At 40.5% G+C, this 16,659-nt stretch overlaps 1 protein-coding gene across 2 annotated transcripts in view; it reads left to right on the top strand.

The window, feature by feature from the left end:
- The first annotated feature begins 1,103 nt into the window (after positions 1–1,103).
- tacr1a (tachykinin receptor 1a) overlaps positions 1,104–16,659 on the top strand; it is a 34,176-nt gene continuing 18,620 nt past the window's right edge. For both annotated transcript variants that reach the window (XM_056419895.1, XM_056419894.1), the window contains exons 1-2: positions 1,104–1,798; positions 14,781–14,975. In XM_056419895.1, coding sequence (XP_056275870.1) covers positions 1,395–1,798; positions 14,781–14,975 — 599 coding nt within the window. In that variant the 5' untranslated portion in view covers positions 1,104–1,394. The remainder of the gene's footprint in view (positions 1,799–14,780; positions 14,976–16,659) is intronic.

Here is a 16,659-nt window from a genome sequence, read left to right as displayed (position 1 = left end):
GAACATCGCTCTGATAATCAGCAGCTTGCCTGTATGTCCAAGATTAGTATATAATTGTGTTCTCCTTTTTAAAAATTGTTTCTAACGCTGGCTTAAAGCACTGTAGCCTTGTGGTTACTTTTCACTGTGACACCTTTCAGATTCATGGCACCAAAACCAGCATTTAAAGGTCCTCTACTCCACAAGCACACAACAAAGGCCTGTGACTTTAAGGTCCATTCAACTTCTTGATCTCCAGTTTTTGGGGGGCCAAGAGGCCAGTGGAAGCAGCCTTCTTAATGAGCTCATTCATCGTCCCACAATGCTCCTCTGGGTAGCGTCCTGCAAATGGAGCCAGGAACAGGGCTCTGATCAAATATATTTATTATTGTTAACAAAAAAGTTGTCTGTCTGCTGAAATATCCTGGACTGGCCCCTCTTATGAAAAACCTCTATTGGAGTGTTTATCAATAACATATATATATATATACATTGCACTATTAAACGTGTCTTTACACTGAGTTGTGTCGATGTTTCTGTTACAATATTCACCTTTTAAAATTGAAGGTATACATTGCATATACAATTGATCTTTGTCACCAGGATGTTCCCATGAAGCAGCTCATCCCCAAATGCACAGTCCAGACTGTGAGTCCACAAGAGGGGGCGTTGAGTGGGAAGACAGGGACGCACCTCACCACATTACACACTCAGAATTAATGGATTCCTTCAATTGTATTTCGAGATTAAATCCATTCAAACCACAAACATGTGTATTACAATTTGGATACTATTTATACTAATACGAGTACATTATCACTTATATTCCTGGATGTGTTCAGTCTTTCAGCTGCTTGTATGCGATGCATTATTGCCTATACAAAGGAATTATGAGCGAATTTAATCAGATGAGAGGTATTTAGGCATGATTATCCTGTTGGCTTCCCCGTGAGGTCTAAGTCGGATGGAATAAATAACATAATCATAATTACAAAGACTGCCTATTGGACGGGTGCGCAGCAGGCTCGCCACATAAAAGTGGCGTGCAGCCGCTCACTTTGAGCAGAGAAGCAGCAGAGATCAGAGCGGAGAGGACGCAGCAGAGAGAGCTCCGATATGTCCCGAGCAGTTTAGGGAATACGGAATTTGGTTTTGCGCGTTTTAACGCCCAGGGATAAGTGATAACCAGTAGGGTAGTCGATGAATATGTAATCTGTATATGTAAAGTCCCCACGTGTTACTATCATTTCCAGAAAAGAGCCTCCCAGTGAACATTCCAACAGAGCGCGCGGCTGTCATGCTTTTCTTAAACTTGGGTCACTTTCCATTTGTCATCGGAGTTGTCTTTGCTATGAATTAGGTTTGTATCCAGTTGGTCGGCTTTTAAGTGACTTTCGGGTCTGAAACAGCAACAAATGGATCCTTTATTCAATGTCACCAATGCGCCAAATTGGACCAGCGACACCAACGACACAAGTAACGGGACCGCGTACTGGAACCAGTTTGTGCAGCCAGTGTGGAGAATTGTGCTCTGGGCCATTGCGTACAGCTGTATAGTCATTGTGTCCGTGGTCGGAAATCTCACAGTGATCTGGATTATTATGGCGCATAAACGCATGAGGACTGTCACCAATTATTTTCTACTGAACCTGGCGTTCGCGGAAGCCTCCATGTCCGCCTTCAACACGGTGATCAACTTCACGTACGCGGTGCACAACGAGTGGTACTTCGGACTGGTCTACTGCCGCTTTCACAACTTCTTTCCCATCGCGGCCGTCTTCGCCAGCATTTACTCGATGACCGCCATCGCTCTGGACAGGTATGCTGCCAGTCTGTTGTACAAGGAGATAAGGAATGTGTTTATATTGCTACATTATCAATTAAATGCTGATCAAAGTTCTTCGCCATATTCTCCTGATTGACATCAAAATGCATGAATTTTGCACTTATACTGGTTACCAAAAAAAGTGATATGATCACAAGAATTGCTGTTTAATTCCATGTTGCCCACTCTTATGTCCTATATGTCACTAGTGATATCATTAATGTTTACAGGTGGTGAACAGGTTGCAATATCATTTAGTTGTTCAGGTACATTGAGGTCAACTATTCTTTGAAAGCACACTTTATATTAGATAGAAATAGATTGCCTTAGATTGTTTTGCTCTCGACCAACATGCAACTCAACATAATAGTTCATCTCATATCAAAATGCATACATGTAACCAAACCATGTTCTACTTTGAACACTGATATTTGTCATTACACAATTGTCTAAAGAAAAGGATCAACAAGTAGCATTATGCATTTTGTATTTATGTTTTATTAAACCAAGATCCCATTACAACAAGAATAAGGACATGGATTGTGCAACCTTACAGTAGCTTAACATAACTATCAGAAAGGCTGCAAAAATTATTTAAAAGGCTTTTTCTGTTTGCCATTTTTCCAGGTGCTCTTGCAACACATTATGTTTGCATGTCTGACCCACCCTTGCAATTTCCTGCAGATATGCTCATTATATCCAGATTCATTGTGTCTAAGAGAGGCATCTGCTCATGTGGCTGGTGGTCTTAACCCCTCCACCTCCATGAGGATGTCCTCTGGGGGGGTTGAGGAACGGAGAGAAAGGTGGAATGAAAAGTGACTCCATCCTGCAATTGGCTGTAAAGCAGACACAATGTAACAATTAAAATATGATGCATCATTACTCATTCTAAAATAAGCTCCAACTCCATGAGTACAATGCGTTGATAATGGCGTTTTCCCTCGTTACTTGAAGTAAACCATTTGAATGCAGGACTTTTACTGAGCGGTATTACTCATTTTATAATTCATAGGTAATGGTTTTAGTTTAGAAACATTTTTGATTACTTACTATTGCCAACACCTTCAAACCCAGTTAGAGAATGTGAAAAATAAAGAAGGCCAGTGGTGGCGCGAGGCCCTCAAATCACTAAATCAGGCCCTTAAAATCACACCCAGGCCTCTGTTATTCACAGTCAGAAACATCAGGGAAATACACAAGGTGTTTTCAGTCTTGAGAAATGTTTTTACTATTATTACATTTTCTTTATTGTGCAGCTTTCTTTTCTCCATTTTCCTATTGTCCCGTTGAGGGAAGCTCTCTGGAGCTCAGTGCTCGGAATAACCCTCCCAATGAACATCCACATGTGAAGGCTTACTATTCATCAATGGTGACGGCTCCTTGTGGCGATGAGAGGGAATAGAAATTAGATGCATAAAAAGCCCTGTGCTGCTTTGTGAATGTGCACGAGTGCCTGATCATGGGGCTGTGAGCCGTTGTATTTTTATGTGATTGTGCGTGTGCGTGCATCTTTGTCTCTATGGATGTATGCGAGTATACATTGTGTGTGCACCTGTACATCTGTGTCCATGAATGCTATTGTATCTACAATGGGTGCTTGTGTGTCTCTAATCTTTATTCATTGTGTGAGTGTGTGTGTGTGTTTCTGGGCATAAATGACACATACGGATGCTGCTCATACCGTTTCTATACATAAAGCTGTGAACATCCTGCGGCAGCTGGTCAAGTCTGCAGAGGTACTACAGGTTCTACATCTTCAGTGACAATGGCCTGTAAATCTCATTCAGCAAGAAAGCCATGAACTTTTAGAACAAGGGAACAGGAGGACAAAAAGCAAATTAAGATGGCAACAGGCCACACATTCAGGGAATTTGCCATTCAGAGGATATAAAAATCTGGATACTTTCCCCTGATCCCCTGAACCGTGTCCATGCTGCACAACCATTTCATTGAAAACCTGAGAAGCTTATAATTCACACTAACACCATCATGTTTTGTTTTTCTGGCTCTTCCTGTGAATCTCCATTCACAGCCATCTCTCACTGCTGTTAAGGCTGCAGCTAATATTTAAATTCTTAATTTTCACTACTTCCTGTGAGAGCTGAAGAGCTCCCATTAGCTTCTCGACATGACATATTTTTCTGCAAATGAAGGAACTCTGCAGCATCTCATCAGGGGAGATGGAGGACTGTGCTGCAGCTGATAAGACTTTTATTCATCTCCATCATGGGTACAATCAGGACCGGCGATCTATGGGTTGTGTATTGCAAGAACACCACACAACCATAGATACACAACCATAGATCACCAGTACAGCCAGGGTGATGATGTCAGTGTGCTGAGTTAGAACCACATGGGAGTTTGACTCAAGTCACGCTCTCGTGAGAGAGACTCAAATTAGGACAAGGAACTTCTGAACAATCTTTATTATTCTTTATATATCCATATATTTCTGTGGATTAACAATAATGGGCATGTCTGATAAGCTGAATGTAATTCCCTCCCTCATTATCATGCGTAACCATTAGGTGGCCATAGATGACTAAGATGCAGCAGAAACACGAAGGCGATCTCGAGGATGAGTAACTTTAGTTGATTGACGTTTGCTATATATTTCTGCGCTCGCCACACTTTGGCAGGCTTTCGCATGACTATAAAAAAGGTTGGATAACTTTAATCCTTGATGTTGCGAGAGAAAGGTCCACGTTAATTATTAATGTCGACAACAGGCACGTACCAGGTTTGTTGTTGAACACAAAACACTGGGTTTGAGAGACAAGACGGATGAGTTAATTTGCAGTAGAAGACCCAATGTGATTATATACCATGATGCAATACGGTTGCACTCACACTTAACTTGGCCTGGCAACAAATGACTTGTGAGCATCTCTGCATCAAGCAGCATACAGCCCCAATGATATATATATATAATATAATTATCTACTTTCTTCTGTTTACTATGGATTGCCAGTACTGGTTTAAAATCCCAGATAAATGTAGTGAGGAAAAGACTATAATGGATGAAAAAAAAAAAAATAGCTTCATGGTTTCATTAATGATGATCATATCCTTAAGTATCAGAGTGATTGCAATCTTGGAACCCATCTGCTATCAGTCTGACGATGATTTAGCAGTGACCAATGTATCGGGCTGCCAGAAATTTGGGCAACGACTTCCTCTTGTGTGCGCCCTTCATTGTCAACAGTCCGATGAGCAATTTCAGATGCAAGAGTGGAGTAGGAGTTGAGAGACGAAGTCTACGAAGCAATTGTTCACAATCAGCCAGTTTACAAGCACATGTTAACCACCTAAAGCTAAATCATCGCATGGGGATAGGTGATGGGTTCCGAGATTACTAATGGGCCATTTGTAGTCAGACACTTTTGCTCTTCACGTGGACTGTTTACCTGCATACAGCTAAAGTCTGCTCAAAAGTCAATGGAGAATTTTGGAGGAAATCAGCAAAAGAAAATGCAACAATATGCTGGTTTCCATAATATGATTATTAGGACTTTGTTCATCAATGTAGATTTTCCAGTCAGGCAACCATTATATCATTGCAGATGAAGAGGGTGCAAACAAATAGCAACATTTATTTCTTTTGCACTGTCATATTTTCTTTTATCAATACTCCAATATTTCCACCTCTGCCAAGATTAATCACTTTATTTTCAAGATTTGTTTGCAATTTCGTAGTTTTGTACACATTGAGAATGGAAACACACTAGTTGTAGCTGCTCTTGGCCCTTTTTGTGAATCACCTATGATCACCTTCAGTCGATGCAGTCAAATTACATAAATTAACCATGTTTTGAAATTGTGTATAATCTGAGGGAGAAAATACTGTTTCCCCGGACACGTAATGTAAGATGCAGTAATGTAATTTTATAGGATACAGGGGAGGAATATCTGGCAGTTGAATTAGTCCTGCAGCCGTCGTAAACTTTGTATTAGTTCACCTGAAGTATCAAAAGGCAGAAATCATCGAATATATAAGACAGGCAGAATTTGGATGTTTGTGGCAATTTAGGAGACCATGACTGTTAATATACATTGAAAAGTGACCCCAAAAAAGAAATAATTACACAAGATATCAAATCAGATTGGTGGCACTTATTTATTTCAAAGGTGCTTTGATGGAGCTCAATGAAGTAAAATGCTGCAGTTTTGTCAACATGAAAGGGAAGGCGATTGTACCTCATACAACTACTGATTTTACACGTGTTTTCAGCATAACAGAAAGCACAAATGAAACACTGACATGATCATAGGGGGAAAAAAAAAACACAGAGTCTGGCAGAAATTGGCCCCAAACTTTAATCTATACGAGCTAATTAAATAATAATCCTTACGATTTTCATGAAATTGGACGTCATTTTGATTTATGGTTTGACACTTCTTTTTTTGTGATAGCCATTCCATATATTTACGTTTAGTAATTATTTATTGTAGTGGTGGTGGGGTCTGCCATTCCAGTGTTAGAAAAGGGCGATTCACAGAAAAAGGATGCATGTAGGACGTAATTATGACAAAACTGCTGCTCAAGGAGTATTTGCTTTGGTATCAAACCAGATTTGCTGCGACCTCGGCAACCAAAGGGTTTCACAAAATGAAGGTCTGAAATCTAAAGGATTATGATGCACTGATTCATATTTGTAACAAATGATCAAATGGCTAAGCATATTGTGAAAGGGGTTCACGGAAAAAAAACATGTATTGTCACACAATGTGAGGTCAAGTGTTCCATTGGAGGCTTTACCTGATGAATAAAACAGCCAAATAGGCAAAGTATGAAGAAGCAAGCACAACCTGGCAAAACAAAAGTTGATACTGAGAAAAGCATTCTTTGAAAAAGCTCAGTGAAATTTATTTTTTGCACCGATTGTCAGTGTCTGACTGTGGATAAGTGCTCGGGGGTTTAACGGCACTACGGTGGGAGTTGTTTCGAGAAATAAGAATATTTTTACTTCACAACCTGCCGCTTTGCGACTACTTCCCCGCCTCTTTGATTTCTGAGCAATTACCTGCTGCCCTTCACACCGCTGAGGAGTTAATACGTTGAAAGAGGGATCGTTTGAGACTGGATCATGCTGGACCAGCTTTTCCTAGACAGACCAGGTCAAGACAGCAAAAGCCTAACACTGAAACACGTTACAAGTTGCTAATTCTGAGTCAGTATTCCTGACTCCCAGTGCATATGCGTGAAAAACACGGACGCCTGGAGACAGCTGATGTTTGTAAGGCAAGTCTCTGAGTTTCACGAGCATCTACAGAGAGCCTATATTAATTACCACAGCCATTAACAAACAAAGAAACACATTTGAAATGAACAATTAGAGAATCCTGTGGGGAATAATAATATAATTTAATTTAAGTAATTTCAAGCATCCTTGGTAACCTCCGAGGAGGCTGGTGCCGCATGCTCACACAAAAGCACAAATCAACTGAAAACAATGAAAAAAAGCTACAACGTTGTCACAACACTACATAAAACAGGGCATAGAGTAAAATATAATGAAATGGTAATTTACTGTGTGAGCCGCCATGTTGCTGTGATGCCAGGTGTGTTTATGTTGGCAACCTCGGGCTAAATAATTCTCTGAATTTCCCTTTTATCCGAGTTCCGAGTACAATGGATTACAATGCATTACTGCACAGCATATCAATAACAGCTCACGGTGGCCTCCTCTCTGGCTCTCTCTCACCTTCCTCTTCCAATTTCCACTCCCTCCACTCCCTTCAAAGTCTTTTCTTTCCCCAGAGAAATCATAGGAAGATATTCTGCCCACCTTTCTCTTTCGTGTTATCTGTGCTTGGAAAAGGAGAACAATGGTTGTTTTTTCTCTCACAAAAGGACTATGTGACACATGTAACTCAGTGGGTACTGTTCTTTGATCCCAAGGTTGGCAGTTTGCGGGGTCCTCCTGTTTGCATGTCGACGTGTCCTCGAGCGAGACATTAAACCCCAAGGTGCTCCCAGGGTGCTTCACATCAGCCCCCTACTCGGTTAAATGTAGCGGTCAAATTTTGTGTCTGTACCTCTTTGTATATCTGACAATTATAATGAAGTTCATGAATAGTTTATCCCTAGCAAACAGGAAATAAAGCGGTGTGACAAGAAAAGGTCTGTTTGGATTTCTACTGTGAGTGAAGTTTTCCCTCAGCTTTTAACCCCGTCTGATCCCACCACAAACCCTCGGCTCATACATTTCCATTCTGTTTCATCTATTTATGGATCTGTGGTTTGAATGGTTTAGTTATTTTCTATTTGTAGGGGCTGTGCACATTAAATACGATTGGGACCTCTACTCATCGAGGGCTTGATGAAAAAAAAAGAAGATAATGCTAAATATTAAAAGCTATTCATACTGACAGCGGTGCAAGTTTGTGAAAGTAGCAACATGTTTTGAATAAAAGGTTGAACTAGATTTGCGTGTGCAGAGAGTCAACTACCGGAATCCTATTGACCCAGAGCATTGCCTGGGAGTCTGTGTACGGTAAATTATAGTATAGCCCAAGCTTCTGTAAGCTATTTCATTTTATTTACTTCATGATGTGTGCTGTATATTTCTGGGGCTTTTATTGTTACATGTAGGAACCGTAGGAGTGGATCTGGCATGCGCTGCTTTTGTCAAGGTTGAAAAGAATAACACAGTTTGCCATCTTGGTTAGGACTCAAAGCCTCCCAGTTGTTAAACAATGTAAGCGTACGGATAGAATAAGTCTGTTCCGCACAATGTGATTCCTTTATTAGCTTTCTTAGATGCAAAAGCTCGTAAAAATCCTAACTATGCAAAGAGATTTGAATTTTTTTTGCAATGTGAGACTTCACAGGAGAGCCATTAGCCAAATGCTTCAATAACATGCTTCCAATGACACTATTAATATGGCAGATGCTAACATGACCAGAATGCATCAACCTCGTCAACCAGCCATCTCCCCTCTCCATCCCTTAGTAGCAGAGAGAGAGTGCAGGGGCAGTGGTTCCACATGAATCAATGATTCTTTATTCAACTGAGGTTTGTGCAAGTTTAAATGTCTGGCCCCAGCCATGGCTCTCTGAAATATCAATAGCCTCCACTTGGTGCAGCTGAGCCGCATTGTGTCTGTGGCGTGGCCCCCGAAGCTGCCTCCAGACGTTGCTCGTGACGCACCGCAGCACGTGTCAAAAGCTTCTCATTATGCGGTCTATTGATAAGACTGTGGCGCTGTCCATGATTCTGAAGGAACTGATGGATTAAAATAACTGTGACTGTGAAGTCAGGGGATCACCAAAGTCAGCGGGATACATCTTCTGGTGACTGTGGGAGTCAATTCATCTCAACGCTGATGAGATTTCACTCTCGACCAAAGTGGCCGACTGACCGATCAAATAACAGAGCACCATCGACATCCATGCAGGCACAAAGCATGGTGAAGTATTAAAATCTTAACCAAAAGACCATCTTTCAAACTCAACCAAAAATAAATACTCTGTGATTCAATGAAAACAGACTAATCACACTAGTAATTTCCACAGTACGACACCAGCTACATGATTTACTCTCGGTACTTTACAAGAACATACGCTGGCTGTGGACACAAATATCGGGGGGCATGCTCAGTGATGATATTGTACATTTGATGCAGCCTCTGCTGGTTTAGCCTGAGCCACAGGCAACATGTCCACTAAATACATCACTACCAACGGGCATTTGAGAAGGTGCATGAAATAAATACAGAATAATGTTATTTTGAAGAGCTGCATTCATAAATGTTTAAATCAAATCACTACACCAATACAAACATAAGTTAACTGGCACACTAAGATAATATTGTTGCAATAACACATTGACAAGAGACTAACAAGTCAAATGATTTCTAAATATGGAATATATGTCTGTGATATAAGTTAAGTTTCAGTTTGCTTATGTTCCATTTCAACATGTAATGAGGGTGGAATCTATTATGTGTCTGTATCTCTGATCTGCACGCACAGCACACTTTGCATTAGGATATCTTGTTAACAGAAACACATCAAAAATGCTCACTGTTAATTACAGATCTGATGATTTTCAAAGACAGCGTTGATGCTCCTGTGAATCCACCTCCATCAGACTCCATGTCACACACTTAGATCATTTTGAATAGCTGCCTCAGCGCTGTGTCAGCTCATAGTGAATAAACAATACTCCAATTAACACTTGTCATCTCCTGTCACGGAAAAATCAACTCTGACTCGAGCAGGACAAATGGCTCCGACGCTGTTAGTGTCTTGCTGAAGGGCACTTGGCTGGCGGAATTTTTTATTTTTGATGACGTGATGTTATCTTTCATTTGGGATTCCTATCTGTTGTCTTAATTGTTTTGTAAAATGAAATCATAACTACGGTGGCCCCGAAAGATCAATGCGCTGCAACTTAGGAAAACTCATACAAAGAGACAAAACACCAGCAAATGATAAAAAACGTATTCTTCTTCTTCTAGAGAGAGAGAGAGAGATGGAGAGGGGGGGCACCCTTTGGTGTCGAGATACACAAGGTTTTCAATCGACTCCAATGTGAACCAATCCACGCCATTATTAGATTCTCAGCACAACTGCTGTAGTCTAAAGTACGTGATAGTCTTCTTAGTGCAGGGGGGAGGGTAGCATGGGTGGAGGGTCAATGTTGACATATTTTACCGTAGTTTTGTTCCGCAACTTCCGTACTTTACGTAGAGTAGTTAGTTAAAATAAAGAAAGACCACAATCTTTTACTTCGCTTTACCAAGTGCTTTTATTGCGCATAGATCTAAAAAACAAGTAAAAAAAGGGGTTATTTTGAAGAGACACTATGCATCTTAAAACTAAAACATGGACATGTTTGGGATATGTGGTTTTATTTCGTTTGTGACTCATAAAGTCACTAAGGCCAAATAACCGCCAGTTGCAAAATGATCACACATTTAGTTTTTCAACTCTTAGATAATATTGCAGATACCTGCAGTGAACCTAGTGTTAGCCTTTTGAGTATTCATAGCGTACCACTGAACATAGGACATAATATACAGTCATAAAATCAGAATGGCGGAACTTGAAGAATAAAAACATAAAATAAATGGTATCCTCAGTCCATCGAGTAGTCATTCCTATTGCTGTGCAACCTGCAGCATTAAGTGAATTTGTGATTTCTCTATTTGGTTTTGCTTTTGTCACTTTGCAGCATGTTTCCTGAACACTGTGAGGATCGGATTTTCTAGATTAGGCTAACCTCAACAATCAAGCTCATCTTCTGCCTCAGTGGACACACACTGCTTAGCATTTCTTGCGCACACACACAGAGGCTACACACTCAACCATGGAAGAGGTGGATATTGGTTTGGCACAGAACATGGTGTCTGCTGCTTGTTGATGAGACTGAGGTGGCTGAAAGATTCATATGTATGCATGTAGACAATAATGGAAACAACAGTGACAATCCTTCAAATAGCCTAACACACAGACACACACAAACAGACACCCCAGGCTCTGCCACCGTTACCCTTAGATGGAAGTGTTACGTAATGTTCTGCAAAACAACAACAACAACAACCCCTGAGATGCCAATAATCCAGATGAAGCAAATTTGTGATCAAATTACCACAGCCGACTTTCAAATGCAATTTTGAAAAAAAGAAAAAAAATCACAGGCAAGGCTTGAAGGAAAGGCCATGTCATCCGTCGCTTTAACTGCTTCCTTGTAAATCACTTCAGTTTTTTCAGGAAAACAGAGTTGCAGACTCATGCTGTTTGTATCAAACTGTTGCATTGCCACAGACGTTTAGGTGCTATTTGTGGACAATTGGGTGTATGTCCCCCATGCAATCTAACCCCAGCTGCCCATGCAGCCTGCCACCAAGTGAGAGAGGAATCAGATATTGCCCACAGACAAATACTTGGAGTGCAAAGTTTCAAAGGTGTGCTTTCCAAGATCTTAAGGAAAAGTCAGGGAGAAAAAAGAAAAAAAAAAGGTAAACAGAGCTCTCTTCAGGCTAATAAATGAACATGAAATACCTCTGAACTGTTAGTGGGACATTTAAATCCATCCAGACATTTTCCTACATTATTTATCCAGGTTGCAGGGATCCACTAGAATACAGAGACTTATCTTTTTAGGAAAAAAAGTGAGAATAAATGGAGTGTTCATGTTGAGTTATGCTGGAGGAGCTATAGATTATGTGCTGGCAGAGAAGCAACTCAAACACATTGAAATGTAATGTGTTTGAATGTGCGTAGCAGACATGGATCAGAAAGCTTGTGAGTTGGCTAGTTTAGGATAAAAAAGGTCCTATAACCTTTACATTATTGTATTTTTTTCAAGCGTGGCTGCATATTAATTGTTAGCACATCATGCTGTTGCCGGGAGGTTTTGCACAGGTTTGTTTCATATTGGCTTCAACATTTGACAGAATATGAACCACAAATGAATAGTGCAGCTTATTTAATCATTCTTGATCAATTTGCCAGAGTGATCGGCCATTCTAAAAACTCAACCCTTCATGTTGTCTGCTCAGGTGCCCAGGGTGCCTTAGATGTGACCCAGATGTGACCCATAAGCCAGTTATTCGAATGCATGTAAACACGGTCCTAACCCTAGCCAGCAGGGGTGGTGATGATGATGATTTGAGCGAGCAGAGCATTGTCCTCAGCAGGTGTGTGTGTGTGATTCTGCCATCAACAGCCCGACTGACTCACCTACGTGAAGAAAAGCCGTATGGCTGCCAGCGCTGTTGGAAGCAAAGCCCAAGTAAAGCCAAGGATGTGATCGCCCACTTTCAGCCGAACGCCGAGAGCGTTTGATTTCAAAGGCCTCCTCTTGTCTCTGATATCATTAGAAAGAGAAGTTGACGTCCATTTAGCAGATTCATTTGGGTTATTAGTGTAATTAAGCCCTTAATTAGACCCGACATTTCACTGGAGAGCTTTACTTAAAAGGGGTCAAAAAATAATAATAGCACTGCTGTTAATGCTCTGTATGCCGTGCATGTTCCAGAATTAATACAGTCCCGCATAACAATGTTGTTTTTCAGGGGTTTTTAACAAATGAGGTGAAGAATGAATATATGCATGACTGAGAAATTTTAATTCCATAAAATTAGCACTTTATTTAAATAAATATAAACATAGCTAATTAGAAAGAACAACGCATGTTGATGGGAATTATGTGTCAAAAATATTTTTGGAGGATTCAAAACAAAACCGAGGTAACTCATTTAAAATTTCCACTCAGACCCTGAATTATTATATTTTTCTGAGGAAATGGATTCAGCCGGAAGGTGTAATTCCAGACGCTCAGTGGTCATGATATTCTTGGTCATTTTAAATTATTCATGCCCTCATCGTCTCTCTGATAAGGAGCCTGATTATGACAATGTGATGGGATTACTAAACTGCAGACGGTAATGATTTGTATAGAAATATACAGTACTTAATCACAGTCTTTGTAATGTAACTCTCATCTTAGTGTCTCTTCAGAGAGTTTGTAAACCCATGCCTATTTAAAAAAATGGATTTTGCACCAGTATGAGTTGCCAAATCAAATCTTACTGTGTTGTTTGAAGCCTTATGTGTCAGATGTAGCTGTGTGGGCGAGTGTGTGCATGTCCTGCAGGTTGTGTGAAGTTTGAGTTACCCTTCAAGAACTCTATTTTCAATTTATGACTTACACAAATGAGCATTTTTCACACTTTGCCTTCATCAAGGACCTAAATATCTTGTGATCACACACTGAACAATGAATTCTCCATCTGTGCGACTCTTTGTCCTCTCCTCCAGTCTGCCCTTAGGGAAAAAAAGAAAACACAATTATGCACAAAACTAATTTATTTGGATAGAGATGTTTTGCAATTGGCCGCTTTGGTTTTGTAGTTTCGTTTAATAGATTTTGGAGCAATTATTTACACTTTTATTATTCACCCTTTATTAACAAGTCATTGTTGTTGCTTTAGAGCTGGTAACTGTAAACAACATAGTTAACTGCTAATAAATGGATACTAAAGTATTTATTAATCTTAATAAAGCAACAAAAATAGCTTAGTAAATGTGTAACAAATATTAAGCTTAATGAATGTGTTTGAAATGCTATTATAAACAATGATAAATTCAAAGCTTTTAATAATGTTGTTAAGCAGTCTATAAGCTGTTAAGTGGTTTATAAGTGCTTATAAAGGGCCTATAATCTCACAATTAATGTGTTTATTACCTTATCAACACATATTATTAAACATCTTATAAGGGCCTTATTCCCTATTAACAAACACTTATCTACATTTTGTGTACCGTAGTATTAACATTGTGACAATGAGGTTGAATTTCTTGTAATTATATATATATATATATATATATATAGTCACAGCATTTTAGGGGTCAGAGATTTATTGCATTAGCAATTATTTATTTAAATGAGTCATCACATTTAATATTTGGTGATACCACTTTCATGTGCGATAAATATAACGCCACCGACGGCAGCCACTTTGATTAGTTTAGCAAAAAAGAGCGGTAACCATGGGAAGCGGTTAGTCTGGCTCTGACCGAAGGTAACACAACTAATGTATGTCTGAATGCATATCTTATATATTCAATCCATACAAAAAACAGAGCGTAATATCAGCATTTATAGATTTGCGACGAGTTATTTGCAGGAATATTTCTTGGTCGTGTGCAATGTTTAATGAGCTTCCTTCCCCTGCCTCCAGTCTTCCTGCTCGGCTGAGCTAACCGGCTATTAAACGTGTTTCCCAATATGTTGAACTATTGCTTTATTCATCTGTCTACATGTATGGCTAATATTGTATTGTATCAGTTCAGCGTGATACTTTAAAAGCCAGCAAATGAAGTGTGAATCAATCATACAGCAAATCAAGTGATCATCCAAACTGCATTATGTCAGAAACAGTAGTGACATATTTAATATGACTAATACGAGGGTCAAAGAGGCTCAGGCTCAGCATCCCTGTATCTTCTCCCCTGCAGGTACATGGCCATCATCCACCCTCTGCAGCAGCGCATGTCCTCCACAGAGACCAAGGTGGTGGTGGGAGTGATCTGGGTGCTGGCTCTGCTGCTGGCTTTCCCCCAGTACTACTACTCCAACACGGACCAGCTCCCCGGCCGGGTGGTGTGCTACATCGACTGGCCCGAGTACACCGTGTACGACTTCAGAAAGATGTGAGTGTCTCCGTGGAACAAAGCCACGCACGTCATCGACAAGCACCGTTAATTACTTTTAAAAAGACGGCAAATGTGTGAGGATGTTGTTTGCATGAAGTGTAAATGAGAGAGCGCGTCGAAAGAGCACGGAAGCTTTTGTGCTTTGCGGGGAAATAAATTGAAGGCACATCATAGGGGATTTGTGCTCGCCGTCAATACCGAAAGGCAAACCAGTCTAGTTGGATGGGAGAAAAGAACAATTGGATTGAATTGAAGCCTCTCCCCGCCATTCATTCTCAGTTTGTAATTCTACTCGACAAAGAAGAAGTTCACACTTTTCAAGAACGGTTTACCAGGTGATTCACAAAGCAAACAATAGACCATTGAGAATGAATAAATCATGAATACAATAGATTTAGGAGAAAGGGGGTTTAGAAAGATATTTTAAAGGAATAAAAGACAATTAGCCTATTTTCGTTTTCAACTGATGATTGGTTCAGCTTTTCACACTCATGGTTACTCACTAACGTGTGTCCATGGCCTTCACTCTTCAAGAGCAAGCTGGAGAAAAGAAAACTCAAGCCGGACATTTTATTCAACGCGAAAGCCTCGTCTCCCATTTGACACCAAAACGTAATCAGATGTACGTAAAAGGGTCGGCTGACGACAGAAGCTTGCCCACCTGACCCGGCTCTTTATCGAACCACAACAGTTCAAAGTCTGTTTTTGAAGGAATGTTTACTTGCACTATTGATTCCACGATTTTCTAAAAGCCAGCAGTGCAACTTTGTCATTTTGACTTGATTCTCCCGATGGAAGAGACGGTTACAGCAGCTCCCGAGGGAGCGAAATACAGACCTGATTTGATATGGTTTGTCCTTTCATCGCTGCAGATTTAGCGAGCTCAGCCAGAGTGCTGCACAGAGTGCACATTTCTAACTGTAATGGACAGTGAGGGGTTTATATTTCTGGGGCATACTGAGGGCTTCTCTGTTTGGAGGCATGCAGAGGTCAAAGTCTGATCCTCTACTCTGTATTCAATAGCTGAATGTGTCTCTTGGTTTACAGTTTAGAAACTCTCCTCCTTTGACAGATGGATGAAAAATAAGCTTAGTTGCAAATTCTTCAAACATTTTTCTGCAAAGTGAAGCTCCAACATCAACATTTTGACTGGGGGAGGATTTTAAGTGAAACAACATTTATACAAAGCACTTTTAAGCTACCATCACACGCCCTGACAACCATCCTGACAACCGAAAATCGGGTTCAGGTTGTCCTTATAAATAACTCGCGCCGGCCATGTTGTACAAATCCAATTATTTAGACAGCATTATCAGCTGTTCTCTTCAATGTGAACTATGAGCGTGTTTACTTGGGTGGCAGCCACTATGCCCCGTACGACCTCGATCCAAACTGCTTCCTCTCTCATTGCAACGTCTGGAGGCAACGAGTTGACGCGCAGTGAAGCACCTTAGGTATTCATTTCCCACGAGCTCCTTTGAGGACTCTTTGCATATTTGAAACTCGAACAGCCATAGAGGTTTTGACGGGAAGCTTGCCAGACACCATTTGAATAACTGACGCAGCAAGTTAGTGAAGATCACAACATGCACCAAGAAGGATTTACAGGCACTATGTCACCCTGGTCTGACTGTTCAGTGACAGTCAGGGTTGACTAGTCACCTTTCCTCCAGATATCATA

Source organism: Pseudoliparis swirei, chromosome 7, assembly GCF_029220125.1.
Source record: "Pseudoliparis swirei isolate HS2019 ecotype Mariana Trench chromosome 7, NWPU_hadal_v1, whole genome shotgun sequence".
Lineage (NCBI taxonomy): Eukaryota > Metazoa > Chordata > Actinopteri > Perciformes > Liparidae > Pseudoliparis > Pseudoliparis swirei.
Note: the sequence above shows the minus strand (reverse complement) of the source record. Positions and strands in the feature narration are given on the sequence as shown.